Source organism: Pezoporus flaviventris, unplaced genomic scaffold (assembly GCF_033815535.1).
Source record: "Pezoporus flaviventris isolate CSIRO_AGI_PZ_B2104156 unplaced genomic scaffold, CSIRO_AGI_Pfla_v1 ptg000086l, whole genome shotgun sequence".
NCBI classification, from domain to species: domain Eukaryota; kingdom Metazoa; phylum Chordata; class Aves; order Psittaciformes; family Psittacidae; genus Pezoporus; species Pezoporus flaviventris.
In genome coordinates, this window is record NW_026892634.1 from 919,158 (window position 1) to 938,428 (window position 19,271).

Consider the following 19,271-nt stretch of genomic DNA (forward strand, 5'->3'; position numbering starts at 1 on the left):
CCGCGGAGGAGGTGTAACTCCCTGCTCCCCCACCACCCCAGTTCCGAAAGTAGGGACTTTGAAAAGGACAGAGAAAGTATATTAGAAGGTATACGTATGATAAATGTCGAGGAATCCGAAAGAAAGAGGGCGGTGCCTCGGCGCCGGATCGATTGCGGCGCCATTTTGAAGCACGCAGTAAAAAATAAGAGATCATGCGCTAGCGGGAGATTTACAGGAACCGCGAGCCTCTGCAACCCACTATGCCCTAGAGTGAAAAAATTTTTAACTCAGTCACGGAGGAGCCAGGTCTGCAGATGGCTACAAACCGAACGGGAGACATCTGATAAGAAAGACACAGCTGCGAGCAACGGAGACCCCGAGTTCGGCGCAGGATCAGCCCCCGAATCCCCTGAATCCGATCCAGATTTATATCCTCTGCTTCCAGACCCTGACTCTTCGTCTCCCGGGTCGGTCTGCTCAGACTTACTGGCCCTGGAGACGCTCAGTTGTAACAATGGGTAACCAAAGATGCGAACATTACTGGGGAATTTTCTGCAATGGGCATCTTTGCATATCCTGTGTTTACTACACAGCAGGGGGCTAAAGAGTGGGAAGCTTTTGATCTCAAAATAGTTAAGGAGGCCTGACAAACAGTGACCACGTATGCCTTAAAATCCTCTTATACTCAAGCTGTATATGTCATGATTTTTTTTTTTTGCGATTGACAGGGGGAGCCCATACAGTTTCTTTGTGATACTCATGTACTAGAAGTTGGTAAATACAAGTATGTCCAGGTTTCTATCAACCCTTGGAGACCCCTGTAGATACTGCTGGCCACTTCTTCCAGCACAGGCTGGCCACCTGTGTCGGAATGAGTGTGCATTTTGGTCAGTATAAAAGCCCAAGCCTCATACGATGTGGGGGAGGCAGAGCCTCTGCGGGGACGCCCGCTAAGGTTGAGCCTGCCACCTCGCACTGCAATGATGCTTCTCGGAGCTGGTTTCCTGTTAGTCTCCACAGGGTCCTTGTGCCACGTTCTGTACGTGGGACTGTAGTGGGAGTAATGATGGCTTTTGCAGGGACTAAAAAAAAAAAAAAAAAAAAAAGAAAAGAAATAGGGGGAGAGAGAGTAATGATGCTGCACTTAACCTGTTTAACCTGTCTACTTCTCAAGAACTGAAGAACTGATAACCTGGGGGAGGGGGTATATTTGTGTCCTCCTGCCTACAGGTCCATGGTGACTGCCTGCAAAGTTTGTCAAGCCCTGCCATGAGCTGGACAGACGAATGGATAAACCTGATGCCTCAGCTACAGGAGCTGACCGTGATTACCCCAAGCAGAATGAGATAGAGGAAGAGAAAGCACAAATAACTGCAAAACATCACTTGGGGGCAACTGAAAAGTAACATCCTGAATATGTGTGCTTGTAAAATAGCTATTATTAGAGGTTGTGATTTTGTGTATAAAACCACCTGTATTTACTAGCTAGTTGCTAATAAGAAACTGCACCTTGTATTGTATAGATTTGTCACTTGTAAAAGAGATGTTAGAGTATGGAAATTTGCAGTAGCTGCTAGAAAATGCTAAGGCAAAAGCTAGAAAAATTTTAATACAATGGTAGTGTTATAAAGCAGGTGATGGAACAAATTAAGAGGGGGGGAGAATTCCACTGGTAAGAAATTTCTTTGGCTAGTCCTTCACTGCCATCAGCATCTTCAACATGCTGCTGCACCCTGTAATAGTTACTCTGCTAATGTGAATTTGTGTGTGCCTTGCTGTAGTAGCGACTTGTTACTGGATGAAGCAGGTGAAACTGTGCATTGACAACAAGGTGCAAGGACTGAGGCTGACAAAATGCCTGCTACCACAATCAAGGGCAAGACTGGGTTGGCTTCTGTGTTTGCCACCAAGGAGAACCTTTAGCTCCGCTGTTGGCTGCAACCCAGCAGGCATGGAGCGGTGGGGACACATGCCGTGCCACACCTTGATGTGAAGGATCAGAGAGCTATACAGCCTGTTATCAGAGAGCCATACAGCAGAAAAAAAAAGGGGCAGGCCCAGGCAGCCTCTAGTTGGCATATGCTGGAAATATAATCTAGCCCAGATCCCCTGCTCAAGTAGGGCCACCCAAACCGTATATAAAACATAAAGGGGGAAGATGTGGAGACAGTGTTCTCACGGGAGAATGCATAAGTGGTACATAAACTTTGAATAGTCCTGAAAGATACAGCAAGGCCATGGGAGGCCCGAAGAAGCTTAAGCAAGCAAGATAAGAGGCTGGAATTCACCAAGTTAATGAGAACTGTGGACTGTTGGCAAGCTTTCAAGGTTGAGCTCTCACACCTGTGTTTAACCAATTATATGTTAGTCACTAAGGGTCTTCAAGACATGTATCCAATCATAATATGCCAAATCACTGTAAGTGCTTCAGCCGGGGCCTTGGCGCAACTAAGCAGACTGGGTTGCTGAGTTGCTAAGCAGACAATTCTACATCGAAGGCAATTTCTGATTTATTTTAATGTTGACTCTGTAAGACATGCAACACTGCAGAACCTTTCGTTGTTGGAACAGGGACATGGATGTGAAGAGTTTGCTGGAATGTGTTGTATGAGTCTCTCTGCTTATGCTAATTCGATGCACGCACAGCTGAGAACCCTGGCTCAGCTTACCCAGCAATAGTAAATGAGCAATATCCTAAGAATAACTAGATGGTTGTCTTCACGGGGCATTACAGGTTGAGTCAAACACTGCGGTTTAAAGTATTGCACTTATGTATCATTGTTAGGTTAATCATCGTAGCTATTAGACTTGCTTATAGTTGTGTGATACAACAGGTGAACAGAATAACCCATAATGCCTTGCTTGCACAAAGAAAAAGGGGGGAATTGTTGCAGAATGACTCTAAGAGCAGGACCATAGAGTTCTGGAGGACTGTGCAAGCAAGGCAGGGGGTGGCCCCCACAGGTAGCCAGAGACCAGACCTGGGAGGAGAATGTGGAGGAAGCTGTGGGGGGCTAACCAATACTGTTGTGCCAAGAAGGAGTGGCTGAATATCACTCCTATATATGTGTGAACTGCGTCACAAATAAAGTAGAAGTTGCTTATCACCCATATTGGGTTGGCCTGTCTGCTCCTCCTCGCCGCTTACACTGCTGCAGATGTGAGTGGCAAGCAAAAGATCGAACAAGGCAAAACTAATCAGAAAGCTAAATGAAGATCTATAAGCTACCACAGAGATTGCCAAAAGTTTTATTCAGATGTATGAAGTGAGAAGCCACACTGTGGCCTCCATTAGAAATATACCATTCATTTCAAGTTTAGTGTTAAAGAAACAAATGAAGCACTTAATTGCTATAGTTTTATAGTTTTTTATAACTAGTTATAGAAGGTCTTTACAGTACTCTAACCTTGAGAATACCTTCCACATATCTTCACAGAGCTTATAAACTTGTATTTGCCCTATTTTTCTCATGCTGCAAGTATGTATAGTTCTTACATGTTAATGAAACTTAAAGAGAGATAACAATTTGGCAAATTATTTTGTCTACTTGAAAAATAACAGCAGATTATTTGACATACTTAAATCCTTCCACTTATTTCTGTGAACATGTTTCTCTTACAGATTTAGTATGACAAATATTTACTATTTTTCTTCAAGGACCTAGCCATCAAACTGCTTCATTTTATAATTTAATTTTTCTTGTTAAGGAGCATTATTCTTCTCTTTAGCCAGCTAGCAAAAACCCTACCAAAACCAAAAAATCTACAGTGCCTCACAAAGCAAAGAGTTTAGACATGCCAGCTACTATAAAAATAAATCAATAAGGCAATTTAATCATCACATAATAAATCACATAAAGCAATAAATAGAATAATCTATCATTCTTGCTTTAAGATGCTGAACAGGATAAAATGGGTAAAACAAAATGCCATCCTCTAACTGTATTGTTAAAGGACAGAAGAGGGGAACAATTAATCACACAGACTGCAAACACAGTTTCCAGATTATTTCTTGTGCTCCTGCAAAAACATAACCTACAAAACTTGAGACCCCTCATATGTGCCAAGAAGCAAAGTCTTGAAAACTCTGAAAAGAAATGGAACACCAATCCTGGTTTTCTGAACTTAAATTGTGATACTCTGTGAAATAATATTTTTTCACCAAATGATAATGCACCTGTTTTCAGTCTTGAATTCTTTTAATCACAGAATCATAGAATAGTCAGGGTTGGAAAGGACCTTAAGATCATCTAGTTCCAACCCCCCTGCCATGGGCAGGGACACCTCACACTAAACCATATCACCCAAGGCCTCGTCCAACCTGGTCTTGAACACTGCCAGGGATGGAGCATTCACAACCTCCCTGGTCAACCCATTCCAGTGCCTCACCACCCTAACAGGAAAGAATTTCCTCCTTATATCCAATCTAAACTTCCCCTGTTTAAGTTTGAACCCATTACCCTTTGTCCTATCACTACAGTCCCTAATGAAGAGTCCCTCCACAGCATCTAACGTCTTCCTGATTCAAGCCTTTTTTTTTTTTTTTTACAGTCTACAGATCACCAAATATTCGAAGAACCCCACATTAAAAAAAAAATAAAGAGCAGAAGGACAGGCTTTTAATATAACCACATTTAGAACAATAAATGTACATATTTCTTCCTCACAAATCACTGTCACTTTGGTTCCACTTACCATTGGCTGGCTACAAAGGTAACGGCACAGTTCTCCAATATACTGGATGATAGTCACATTGTACTTTTTGCAGTCACTCCAAAACTGACTAGCTGAAAACTTCTTTTTCAACACACAGGTTGCACCTTTATGGAAACGGAAAAGGAAATAAAACATTTTTCTCTATATGCCACTTTAGCTAGCTATGTCCACTATTTCTAGAAAATAGAACATAAGAGGAATGAAGAGCCTCGTTCAGAGAACTATTTGGTATTAAAGGTCTTTTTATTAGAAAACTTGTGTTCAAATCTGGTAGGCAAAGAAGGGGAACGAACCCAGTCTCCTACTTGGTGAGACAGTAAACCTATAGATAAAAGGTTAAAAGCAAGAATACAGCTTATCTTTGTTGGTATTGTTACATTATTCAAAAGAATTTAACTGAAAATATCCAGAAAAGTCAATCTGAATTAGAAAATCATTTGGGTATCACAGAAACTAAGTTTTCAACAAAAGAAGTATTCATCAATGCAGATTCAGACAGAATTAACACATAACCAAATGATCTTTCCCATGCTCTGACTTGTCCATGCTGCTTCAGGAAACATGAAATACTTGCCATCAAATTCCAAATAAATCTTTTAGAAAAAAGTCATTGAGGACACTTACGGTGCCTCAGTAAAATACGTATTTTATTGTCTGTGCCAAAACTTCATGCAAATTAACTGGAAAAAATTATCTATCATCTAATGATATGTGACAAAGCTGAATTTTTACTATACATGCATTTGTTAAGTCTTTTTTTCATCAAAATACATTTTAGTTCTATTCCACTACCCAGTGCCTAGTCGGTACACACTACTGCAGGATACACACTGCCAAAGTATTATATAGGTCCTTAAGGTCTTTTTTACCTAAAGATAAAAGAGAGTAAAAACATCTGTGACACAAATGACTGTAACTAATTCTTCTCCCATACCACAAAGTTCGCTTGTAAGAGATCCTTCACTGTTACAACCATCTTCCCCCAAAATACAGAAATATAAAGCTATTCTGAAAAAGATTATTCATTTGATTTTAGAAAAGCATTAGTTTCCCAAATGGCAGTGAACCTAAGTATGTTTTATGCATTTTAGTAATATTTTTAATATTCATATTCTGTATGAATACAAGTAAGCAAAACAAACCCTACCCAACTCAATGCATCCACCAATGCCAAGAAGAGATGCTGCGCTGTGGTAAAGAGGCAGAGTAATATAAATGATATCATCTGCAGTAGCACCGAAAGCCCACAGTCCAGCAGCTCCTTTAAGAACTTGCATCTGACTTATGACTGCAGCCTTTGGAAGACCTGTAATGAAAACATAAATCCATGCCTAACACTTTTTTTTTTTCCCGTGGAAGATCTGTAAAATATAAAAGAATCAATTGTTTATTCCTGACCAAATTTTCAGCCATCTCTTTAGATGGCCGCTAATAGAAAACTGGCTGTTTAATACAGTATTGCATGCATGTTCTGTACACGTAAAGATACATAAACCAGTTTGTAACCTCATATGTTGGTTAGTTAATCTAATGTCAAATCAATTCAGATAGCTGGAAAATGAAGAAACGCCATGGTTAGCATGCTATCAAACTCTACAGAGCCAAACAAGGGCCAAAAGCATTTACTGTACATACAGACTTCCTTATTTACTGTACATACAGACTTCCTTTAACATAAAGAGGCATTACACTAGATCTCTTCTAGGCAAGAGTCATACTGATCGTAATGTAATTAAGAAAGGTATGGGATCTAGACAAAGTAGATCACATAGCGGGTGCTTATCTAAGATGCATACACCTAAGTCTACCTATTTGTTCTAGAACTCTACAAAAATCCAGCAAAAAGTCCACTCCAGTTAGGTTCTTCTTAGCGAGTTTCTTCAGGTTCAACACAGAATTTCCGTTCAGCAAAGCACAGACTCACACAAGGGCTTCTTGGGCTATTAATCTGGTACCCATTATTTTGAGTAGGGATTGTGTTCTTGCTTCATATATGTTCTCACATACAGACACAAATTTTAGGCTGAGTCCTGATGATGAACAGTGAGAACTCAAAATGCTTAAATTCTCGCTGTTTAAAACATTAAAAATTTTAAAAAAATTAATGGTTCAGCAAGTTTTCTCACCTATGACAGTGCAGCCACCATCCATCTGAAGACTTACCTGGAGCTCTTAACTGGAAGTGTAATCTGTGGAGATTGTAGCTACACTAAAAAGCTATTTCAAAACCCATCATACCAAAGAGAAAAGGCAATAAATCAATGTTGCCGGTGAACCACTTATAGAAAGGAATGCTCTACAAATTCTTGACTTTTTAAATTCTGCCTTTGCAGGCAGCTAAATACAGACTTTGCAAGATACTTACTTATTTTAACTAAGTTTTCTGGTCATTGATTTTAGGAGCAACACTGCGCTTGCTTTATTTAGAAGCGTGAAAATGCTCAGTTACTGTGGATTAGAATTAGTTATTCCACATTATTCAGAATAAACAAACCTTACTCCTTTAGTCACGTGGGTCAGTGTAAATTAATTTAATACACATAAGCATTCAAAAGTAATTTGATTTCTACATAACTAAAATTTCAGACTTTACACAGATGTTCTGAATGCACCTATAAGAACAAAATCGTCCTACCTGGAGAATTCTATCATATTTTTTAGCTAGAAGTCCTTACTTTTAACCAGAAGATCATCCATGTTTATGTTAGTAGTATTATAAGCATACCTGACTTCTTGACAATATTTGTAACTCCCTAATTTTTTTGTTCAAGACTTTTTTATTTCCTGTTTTTCCCCAGAACATGAAGCAAATAAATTAAATAATCTTATCTTCTGCCTCTAAAGTGACCTGCATAGAATCTGACTTAATGAAGAAAAAACAAATGTTTATTTGGTTGTTTGAAGATTGTTTTTAAAGCTCTAGTTATGATGTTAGCTATATTAGTTAGGCAGTGGTATGTGATCAGAAAATAGTACTTACTATAATTGCAAACACACAAAAAATGCTAAATGTTTTATGTACACCTTAGCTGTGAACTAACAAGAGGTAAAGCTTCTGGTAGTATTTGTACAATGTGGCAGGAAAAAAAAAAGACAGAAAAGCCCATCACTGAATATAAACAGTCACAAGAAAGATGCTTATAGTGTTTCTAAATGAGAAACATGATATTCTCTTATGAAAAGATGAACCAAAAGATAAGAGTTTTGGAAAATTAAAGTTTCTAGATGAAAGCTGAAGAAAAATATAGACTCTTGTACCTGTTGTTCCTGAAGTGAATATGTATAAAACAGATGACTTGAGGTTGTTGGCAGAGCGTCGATTAACTGGAACAGGGTCTTCAGATGCAGCCTCTATTTTGTCTAAAAGGGTATGCACACTTGAAAAAATGGAGTCTTTCGTCATTATCCAAACACTAATATCTTTTTGGAGGTCAGGAAGAATTTCTTCCAGTGTCCCAAGCAAATCTTAAAAATTAACATAATATAAAGTTACATCATCTCTTCAGAAAACTATCAAATAAAATATTCTTCCCCAAAAAAGTTTTGTTAGTTTTATTCTTTATATTAGAAAGAGGAATGAAAGTCACCTCCATGGGCATAAATAAATTCAGTAAAGTAATGATGAACTAGAACAAAAAGTCATTGCAAACATGATATGATGTGGTAGAAATACTGCTGACCCCACAAGGTCTAATGGCCAACTAGCCCTCAAGCCAAAATGGTGAGCCTTTATTCCTAGCTGCTGCATCCCACCTCATTTTGGATAATCCTTGGTCATTGCTAAGACCAGAATGAAGTGTAGTTAAGTTTCAACTTCAAATAAAATGAAAGAATCTGTTGAAGAAGCAAGGCAAATACATACATAGCTGGTAATTGGAGTACAGCTTTCCATGAATGCCCTCAACAGCAATCTCTCATCAAGTGGTATTTTTTAACAAAGCACAGAAGTGACTAATTTAAAAACACATAAACTATCATGTATGTAGGAACCTGAATTTCACAGAATAGAAATATGATACAGGCCTGTGGCTTATTCAGACACTGCTGAAGAACCATGTGGCTATTTTTGTAGTACTTTGAGTGTTTTAGATACCTTAATGAGTTTGATTTTAGGTGTATCAGACAGTTTTATTTTATGTTTATTTTTTTATCCCATATTCATTCACTGAAAGCCGTTCCTTCACTAAAAGACATTTTTCTATTCGGTTTTACTGGAAAATAAATACAAACTCACTTTTATAAAATAAAAACAGCAGCATAACTAAAGTCTATGTTGGTGGCTTATCAGGAAGAAAACTATGACAGAGCCCCAGATTAAACAAAAAGGAAAAATATAAATAGAGGCCAATCCTTAACTAATACATTTGGTATTTATGTTTATGTTTCTAAGCATTTTTACAAGCTATCACTTTCTCAGAACATTTCATTGGCAATGAAGTACTAATCCAGGAACAGTATCAAGAACAGGAATACTGCTTTCAATAGAACTACCCATATACTTAAAGAATCATTTACACTTAAGTGCTTTGCTAGATCTCAGCCTATGTAATTAATGTTACAAATACCCCTGAGGGTATAAATTTATGTTACTATCTCAGGTTTTAGAGAAGAATAAACCAAGTTGACATGACTCACACAGAACCTTATAATGAGGCGTTGCCAGAGCCAGTACTTCAAATCCTCATCAAGTGCAAATATGGATACCACCAGCAGAAACCTCTTGCATAAATTTCACATTAAAATACCTGAAGATATTTCATCTTTCAGAAAACTACTTTCCTAATGACAGACTGCTTTATGTATTTTAATGAATGACATACTAATCTCTATTACTATAACAGAGATCAGCCTATTGCTGCCAAATAAACATACGTCTTACAAACCTAAACCCTACAGAGTACAAGTCCTATATATTTTATGGATGCTTAGCAAATAGATCTGATGAAGTATGACATTAAAATTTTTGCGTTCTAACTTCCTTGTACTGCAGAGTGATTTCAGGAAGGAATCACCCAAATAATTATGAAAAGCTAAAAGACAGATATCCTTCCGTTTAAATCACTGGATTATCAACCCCTTCCATTAAATATAGCAATAGAATAGAAAAATGTGAACATAAAATAATGTTAAGGACAATAGTGTTAACTGCAGGAAACCTGAAGCACTGAGAGTCAAGGTTCATTGGCATAATAATTCTGTTTTGCTGTCATATTATGAAACTAGGGTGTAATTTTTAAGTAATGAATATGAAAATACAACAGTATTGTTTCTAGTGAAAACCAGCTGTTAATCAATCAAATGTGACAGAATAACTATATACTTATTTCTTTCTTCTTCATTTTTGTCTTCCTGTTACCCACATGTATAGACATATATCTCCTAAATATACAAATGATAATTTTTGTAGGTGAAACTCAGTCTGAGAACCTAGCAAAAGAAACACACGTTAGAAGTGGCTGTAGCTGTGATTGTTGCAGCATTTCCTTGTTTTACATAGATAAATTCACTCCTTCTTGCATTTCCCTAAATTGTTTTGCTTTTTACGTTTTTGAAAGCAATGAAACTGTATTACTGTCCTGGGTTCAGCAGTAGCAGTCATTTTTCTCCTTCTTAGTAGCTGGTGCAGTGCTGTGTTTTGACTTTTGGCCTGGGAACAAAGCTGATAAAAATGATGTTTTGGTTTGGCCAACGACTTTGTGAGCCTCATGCTCTGCCAGGGAGGAGGGAAAGCCAGGAGGAAGCAGAGACAGGACACCTGACCCAAACTGACCAAAGAGGTATTCCATACCACAGCACGTCATGCCCAGGATGTAACTGAGAGTTAGCCAGAAGGGCTAGGACTGCAGGGTTGGAGGAGGTATCGGTCGGTGCTTGGTCAGGCTGGGGGGGGTGAGTTATTGGTCAGCTGGTGGTGAGGTGTTGTATTCTCTTCCCTTGTTATTTCTTTTATCATTATTATTATTGGTGGTAGCAGTAGTGATTTGTTACCTTAGTTACTAAACAGTTCTTATCTCAGCCCATGGGAGTTGCATTCTTTTCAGTTCTCCTCTCTGTCCCTCCGGGAGTAGGGGGAGGTCAAGAAGGGGGGGAAGTGAGTGAACGAGCTGTCTGGCTGGGTTTAAACCACAACAATTACTTACCAATTCTTAACATGTATACAGATGACATTTTTTTTAGGACTGCATGACCTGAAGAAACTCACAAATATTCTTAAATCCTAACAGGCATTCAGAAGTTCTAGATGACATGTGCACCAAGTTCTTTGCGTATTTGAGTAACACGAAGTGCAAAACTGCCAAAAAGAACAGACTTTTTCTCCCCCCACCCCTTTTATTTCCTTCCTTCAAAGGAAGAAAGATAGTAATCACTGATTTCAACTCTATAGACAAAATAATTTAAGATTCAAGAATGACAGGAGGGCATAGCTCCCTTTTAGTAGAATGAAACATATTTACTCTAAATAATTAAGAGTTAGCTTCAAATAAAACAAACATGTTGTTTATTGTTTCTGTAAGTATTCACTCATAAAATCTTTTTTTTTTGATGCTGCACAGAGGCTTGCTTGATTTTTCGACTACAATTGAACTATGAATTAATTCTAAAAGAGTTTTTCTTCTGTGCTCAGGAATCTAGTACTTGGAACAATACGTAAACAGCTTGTAATTATATGCTATCTTGAAAGAAATTTCTAGTTAGATAGCAGAGAATAGCAGAAACAAGAAGTGATTTTCTGAATAAGAAAAGGTAATTTAAAACAGCTGTATTTAAAGTGCCAGAAGCTGAAAATTACTTCTGGAAGGAGCATGGGGTCTTTAAAGGTAACTTTCAGTTGTACTAACATATTTCCAGTGAATAATTCTATTATTAACCAACTAATGTTTTGTCCCCCCATAAAGAACCTCTGTGCCAGATGTTGTATAGGGCTTATTAGTCTTTATGTATTATCTTGCTCATGTGTCAGGAAAGAACAGCCCTTTTGGAGGAGCTAAAGTTTGATTATGTCTAGAGGTACCTGGTACGTGTACTTTACCATACAGGAAAGCAATTATTTAATCTTATGGTTTCTCTAAAGTGCTTGTTTACTTTTTACAGTCTGAAAGTATATTCAGGCCTTTATTTGTTTTGGAAGAAATGACTGCTTATCTAAAGTTTGGCAATGCAGTTAGTAGTTCTGTGTGTATCTGCGTGCATTCATAGATGGTTTGTATATGAATATTCACCATTTGCTATTTAGTTTCTACTGGGAAAAACAAACAAACAAAAAAATCCCTGCCATTGGTCAAGATAAATATGTTCCTCCGCTTTTTTTTTTTTCTTGCCTTTTTATCACTGTTGCTTTTAAAGAATTCGTTGTTCAACAAAAAGTTTGTGTAACTTCCATTAAACTGGTTACATGGATATGTAACTCACATCTTTTCAGAAAGCAAGGAAAATATGTTTTCACTTTAATTCCTGTCCTAGGCTTCAAGTTGCACAAAAGGGTTTTATGTTATTTTTCAGCAAAGAAACAATGCAGCCTGTTGGCAAGGACACAATCCTACACTGATGAAAGGAATACATCAGATTATGAGATCAACTTGTACTGAACAGAAAGTTACTTGGAAGGAAACTGTATGATTTTTTTTTTTACATAGCTTTGATGTGTACCCTGGGTGATATGCTCAGTAAGCCATGGCAAGTCCAAACTCTTCCCTACATCAGCCTCAGAAAATAATTGTTATTTGTATTTGATGCCCCAAGTGACTCCTTACACAGAGCACTTATTTTCACTAAGTAATAATAACAGAAATTAAAGGTCTGGTTTGGCCCAGGATCAGTGTTTGTATTTTGAAATGTCACTGAAGGCAGTAAAGGTAGTAAAACAGAAACCAGCCTGGGAATCACGGTTAGCGCTGTTTTCCATTTAAAGGCCACCTCAGACAGAGACAGTAAAAGCAAGTGATCTAAAAGACATGGTGACTGACGGCAAGTAAGAGCGTCTTCTGTAGGTTTTCTATGGTTTCTTTGTCCTAAATGTTTCAGTCTAAATAGCTTTTTATTCCAAACAGTTAACAAAAGATAGTTTTGGTAAAATTCATTATTTTTCTCTCTCAGTTACTAAGACATAAGAGATAATACTGCTATTTGTATATAGTACCATGTGACCTTAATTCACACATACCAAAAAGGACTGTTCACTCTCTCCAGGATACAGGTTATCTTCTATCTGAACTTTACTCCTGACAGTTACAGACCCTGATTCTGCGCTTAGATGGAAAGAAATTCAGAATGCACTCAGAAGTAGCAGAAAGCACTGCTGGTGCATCAAGAGTAAAGAATCCTGCCCAGGAATGGCAGATGCAGTTCTGTACAGGATTTCAGAATAACAGAACAGCTGTGTTTGGAAGGCACCTCTGGAGGTCATCCTGGTCCAACATCTCTGCTCAAGCTGGCCCACATAGAGCAGGCTGCCCACACATGTCCATGCAGCATGTACACTTCCTGAATAGCCTTTGCTATCAAGACTTCAGTAAATCAATCCCATGCAGTTAAATAATAGTCATTTCACAGTTAAATCCTCACATCAAAAGTCATGATGACAATCAGAGGTGTCCTACTAAAACCTGAACTCTACCAAGTAGCAACACTATAAATGCACTGGCAAATTCCATTTGTACCTTCCGGTGGGTCACTGAATTTTAAGTGTTATTTAGTAGTATTGCTGTTACACAGCTACTGTCCAAAAAACAAAATGTAATCCCTTGTTCAAGCAAGACTCCAATGAATATAAATATTTTCTAGAAAGGACACATTGCCTTAAAAGGTGCCTTTATTTTAAGCAGTATCTTATTCCGCTGTTTAACCAGCATTTTTTTAACAAGTAAAGGTGGCATAATCTCATAACATATGTAGCTAAGGACCAATACCTTTTAAAAGGTCAGATTGCTGTGTGGTCCTGATAGATGGGCATACAGCTGCTTTTTTTCTCCAAGTTCCTACTTTACTTACATGTTGGTTAATGGTTGTTTTATTAAAATGCAGTTTTAAACTCCAATTTTTGAATCTTTTTCAACATTCCCCAGAATGGGAGTGGTGGTAGACAGTATTTCTGGGAATAGAAGTATTAAATTAAAGCAAGAGGTAACTGCTCTGGGAACATAGCAGGCAAATGAAAGTAGATAAAGCAAAAGCTCCCTCTGGCACAAAGGCTAGTGGAAATACTGGACAGGAACACAAACTCTAAATATCTGTAAATGAGCGAATCTGTATCTGCCTTACAACCTGCAGTTACTAGATTACTAAATTATTTTGCTGTGATCATAGAAAAAATTCAGCCTTTTAGTGACAGACATTTCACATAAGAAACAAGGAGAAATTTTAATGGTTTTATAGCATATTTTTGACTTAAAAATAAAACATTCAGTTGAAGAAAGTTTGTAGAATATGTAAGTCAAAACCAAACCCCCAAAACTAAATTACTATTGGAAGACTCCTCTAAAGTTAGAAGAAGCAATCAAGATATCAGGAAATTGTAAGAAGTCTGACTGCAAGTGCTGAAGGAAAGACAAGATGATACTAATTGGACCAGGTTACCAAACCACAACCTCTGAAAAATATGCAGCCACAAAAGAGAATTAGAAAGTACAAATTCCACAAATTAAAGTCATCTTGCAAGAGGCAGCATGAAACACTGAACAAGGCGTGGAAGAAAATGCAGCCACAAACAGTACTGAGCCCATTTGGATAGAGGTATCACATTTGTAAAAAACAAAAGCATTTGGAAAAATGCCATGTACCAAGATGCAATCATCTCTCGCAGAGAAAGGCTGCACCACTGTTCTGAGCAGGAAAGATTAATAATAAACAATCATCTGTGGGAACAAATATTCTGCTGATCTGATATCAGCAGAAGGTGCAAGGTTCCCTTTGAAACAAAACAAACCTTAATATTAAGTGGATTTGAATACAGGTTCCCGATTTAATGTGCCATTACAGACAAGAATTTCAAATTTGGTCTTGCTGAGCACAGTCGATGGGCAAAATGTTAAGTGGATGATTTCTGCTGTGCTGCAGTATATGAACAAGTTCAAAGGTCATCCAAAATACTGAAAAGATTGTTTTGTAACTGTTAAAGAAATGGAATTGCAAAGTCAAGCACATGTTTGTTTGTGGACAGTAAAAATTATACGTATTTTTTAAACTAGAATTTCCACTATCCAGAAATAATGCCATTACATACTAATCTCTGATTAAAAAAACAATCTTAGTTGCCAAACATGATGCCTGACTATGACAATGATAGATAATGGACCACAGGTTGATTGTTTTTAGTGTAAATATTTTGCAAAAAGATCTACTATGTTCAAGTTATGCACAATCCTGTGGAAAACTGTGCCACAAAAGCAAAACAGCAAAGTTCAAGTCATTCTTACTGGTAAGGATAATTCCTTGAAACACACACTAACACATGCTGAAAAGCTGTTTACAGACCTCTGAGAATTATCCAACTGTAGAACCTCAGTGTTAAACAGTGTCCTGCAATTTTTACAAACATAAAGGAGAAATTGCCATGTACAATAATTATGCATAATATGTTTTGGTTTCAAGAGTGGTATGAGTTAGTCCTCACAGTCACCAAATGGTATATGAACCTTCAGCTGCAAAACCTGGAGTCCTTAAGAGAGGCTTCTTTTCCATAAGACATGGCCAGTAACCAAGGACATAGAAGAACTTCACCTTGTTTCACAGACAGAGATAAAAAAGAGCCTGTAAGTCCCAAAAAAAAGAGTAGTGCAGAGCCCTGCAGGTTCAAGGGACTGACAGATGTAATGCAGAGACTGAAACACATGAATAACTTAGTAAGACCAACATACAAAAGTCCAGCTCAGAGGCTAATTTATTGATATACCTTTGGTATTACCTGTCTGCACATAGCTATTCTTTCATGAGCAGAAGCAGACTCATAAAGTTAGTTAACACAGTCACTCTTACTGTTAGCTGCTGGTAACAGTGAGGACTGGAGAAACAGATCCCATTTCCGCTTCACTAATGGCTTTTTCATTCATTAGTTAACCTCTCATTTCAATAAAGATACTCTTAGATAAAAGTTTTGATCCAAAGTTCTCCCACAGACAAGAATTCACTGAATTCTGAATTCCATTCTTCAATCTATACATGCAAAAGCACATATTCATGACACTGTGTTAAATTAGGGTGTTTTTTATCGAGTAAGAAAGCAAATTAGTCAGTTCAGAAGCACTGTTGACATGTGTTTTGGGATTATATTTAAGTTGGCTTTTGTTTCATTCTCTTGGTTTAATTACCATTCTTAAAACAGCATACCATATAGAATCAGAATGGCAAAATTTATAATTACGAAACATGCAAGGCGAAATATCTGAAGTATGTTTTTGAAAGCTCAATTTTTTAGCAGCAGAGAATAAATGGGAGTAAATTCTGCTATTTAGGTGTCATGGATGCAAAATCCTACATCCTGTGTAATAGGAAAAAAGCAAGAACTCGTGAAATGGAGTAAGGCAGGTTAGACTATAAATAATAATTTTAGAGAGATAAAACAACATTACCATTTAATATCCTGAAATACTGTCCTCAAACTAAATGTCAAAGTTCTCTGTGATCTTTTAGCATTTCAGGTTCACTTGCACTTCAGCATAAATACTAAGGCAAGTTTAGATTTTGGATCTGCCTTCAGTTTATACATTCAATTTATACACAATTGAAGCCTACTTTGCACAGAAAATGCACAGTATGCCTACATAAGATTTTAAATTCTTCTGAAGAACTCAGTAAAAATGTAGTACTCTTTGGAAACTTACGTAACACTGTTATTTCCTATTCAATTTCTTCTACAATCCAACACCAAGAGTAAGTTGGTTACTATAAATCAATTCCCTATGTGCTACACCTGTAAAAAAAAAATCCTCAATTTTAGTCCCTAGAAGACTGTGAACAGTTGTGCAGCAGAGATTGTACATTCTAAGCTTAGATATTCGATTTTGCAGAGTGGTTTTGATCACTAGAAAGGAGGGGAGGTAGTACAGGAGAACAAAACTTATGGCTTAAGTAAGATTAAAACCGATGTTTTAAAAAGGAATGGGAAATTAACAGACCATTTAAATCTTTTCTGAGGTACATGAGAGAACTACTGAAGCAATTAACTGCTTGGAACAGGCTGTACTGAGCTGTTGCAAACTTTCTTGCAACAATCATTTTGAAGTAAATGTTAAACCGATATCCCCAAAGTATTTGATTCTGCCTTACAGGCTTACAATTTATGACCTCTTGAAGCTCCTTCTAGCCCTAGGTTTCTTTCATTCTGTGAAAATCTTAAAAGCAGATTTTCAATAAAGAAGCTGGAGAGACAGTCTCAGGGGATATGTGGCATTAAACTCTGGATGCACAAATCAAGCATATACTGTACCTGCTCCCACAACCAGTATCTTGGGCTCGCAGCTACTGACACAGTGCAGAAGAGATCTGGATCGGACATTGAAGTTGAGAAAAGCCACCACGCAGCCCAGCTTGGCCAGTCCAAACCACACATGGATGAAGTCTGGCTCGTTGCCCATCAGCAAGGCCACTGTGTCGCCCTTCTTCAGAGCCCCATGGTGTAGGAAGACCTGCGCTACCCTATTACTTCTCCTGTCTACATCCCGGTAGGTGTGCACCTTCCCTTCATAGATGAGAAACGGCTTGTGGGGCTGCTTCTCAGCCAGCTTCACAAACTTGTCCAGGATGGTGAAAATCCTCCCTTGCAGCCGGTACATCTCCACTCTCAGCCCATACATCAGTACTTTCAGCAGGTACCTCAGGTCTGCCCAGAAGTAGGGGAAGATGACCCTCTGCATGAGGTACATGGAGACAATTCCGGCGGCAGCGCCCGGTACCCAGGAGGGCAGCACTAGGAGAGGATAAAGGTCGTCCCAGCCACTCATTTCCCTACAGCCAGGCGGCTTCGCACACGAGCCGGGACGCGGGGAGCGGGCAGGCACAGGGCCAAGTCTGCGGAGAAAGCCGACAAGGGCTGGCGCTTCTCCTGCCCTCTCCTCCTGTAGGGCGGTGAGCTACCGCCAGCGGAAGCCAGCAGCAGCTCCTGGTGAAGCAGCTGTAGGGCAGCTGGGGAGTCTCAGCTACAGCCCCGCCGCCCGGAGCCGCCCGCCCGGCTCAGCCCACGCCTGCTGCGGTGGGCCGGGCACGTGCAGGCGACAGGCCCCAGCGGGAGAGGCGAGGGTGGGTGGAACAGTGAGGCGAGGCGAGGCGAGGCTTCCGCCGCACGGGTTCCATTGGGCTGCTGCTGGCGTGGTGGCGGGGACTGCTCCCTGAGCCGGTTGTGTGAGGCGGGGTGTGCTCCCTCACCTCACTCCACCGCCGGGAGCCAGGAAGGCTCGGTAAGGCGGCGGCAGAGCGATGGACCCCATCCCCGGGAGGGCAAGTGCCCCCCCCCACCGGACTGATCCCTCATTGCTTGCAGCGGTTCAGCCCCTAGAAGTCAAGTTACCACCGCTGGTCCCTGAGGCTCGGCGCCCAGGCGCTGTCACCATAGCGGCCCAGGTAGCCCGCTGCCTGTGCTCACACCCCACCTGGGCCCCCGGATTAGCTTTAGACTGAGGAGACAGCACTGCAACTACCGCGGGTCTAGCAAAGGAGCTGCTCTGTCCCCCTGGAAACGGGGCTGGGCCAAGGCTGAGGGTTAGCACACCATACAAATGTCGCCTTTGTCCTAAGGGAGGTATGCCTCGAAGCGGTCACACTTGGGCACGGTGCTGATCCCGATATTTCAGAGATCTGTACCCCAAGCACTTGAACATGCTGGTGACTTGGCACCCACTGCTCTTGGTGACCTGCTGATTTGCAAAATACTCCCGTGGCTCAGTGCATAACATAGAATTTACCTGTTTTAGTTCCCCTGAGTCTGGAGTTATGTAGACCGTGGCATGTCTTAATTGTGAGATCTGAAAGCTGACAGTTTGGTCTTGGTGGTCTTCTTTAGACACCAAGCCAGCTTGCTCTGTTACTTGTGCACTTTGGACTCAGTGAGGGATGTCATCTCTGGACAAAACAGAAATTTATATACCAGAGGGTACTTCTTACAGACTCTCATTGAACTTTATGAACAGCTTGGAGGGAATCCCATATTTGAAGGGATATGCTAACCTTTTTTTGAAGTTGACTAGCACAAGTATTAGTAGAATCCCTGAACAGAGTAGTAAAGCCTGAATAGTAACAACAACTCATCACTAGGTTCTTTCTAGAATCCTCCTTTACTATATTGCTGGAGAAACTGTCTTCTCATGGCTTGGACAGATGTATTTTTTTCTGGGTTGGAAACTGGATGGCAAAGCCCAAAGAATGGTGGTAAATGATATCACATCCAGGTGGCCACTGGTCACTAGTGGTGACCCTCAAGGCTCAGTGTTAGGGCCAGTGTTGTTTATTATCTTCACTGATGATCTGGATGAAGGGATCAAGTATGGTAAATTTGTGGATGACATTAGGTTGATCTGCTGGAAGGTAGGAAGGCTCTGCAGAGAGATCTGCACAGGCTGAATTACTGGGCTGTGGCCCGTGGGATG

General features: G+C 39.5%; 1 protein-coding gene across 4 annotated transcripts in view; it reads right to left on the minus strand.

Moving 5' to 3' along the window:
• Positions 1-17,951, minus strand: part of SLC27A6 (solute carrier family 27 member 6) — a 44,123-nt gene extending 26,172 nt beyond the window's left edge. For 2 of the 4 annotated variants that reach the window (XM_061475663.1, XM_061475661.1), the window contains exons 1-4: positions 17,120-17,951; positions 7,957-8,163; positions 5,846-6,004; positions 4,678-4,802 (exon numbers count right to left, since the gene is read on the minus strand). In XM_061475663.1, the coding sequence (XP_061331647.1) occupies positions 4,678-4,802; positions 5,846-6,004; positions 7,957-8,163; positions 17,120-17,633 (1,005 nt within the window). In that variant the 5' untranslated portion in view covers positions 17,634-17,951. The remainder of the gene's footprint in view (positions 1-4,677; positions 4,803-5,845; positions 6,005-7,956; positions 8,164-17,119) is intronic. The other 2 variants (XM_061475660.1, XM_061475662.1) reach the window with 2 other exon arrangements.
• Positions 17,952-19,271: the final 1,320 nt, after the last annotated feature.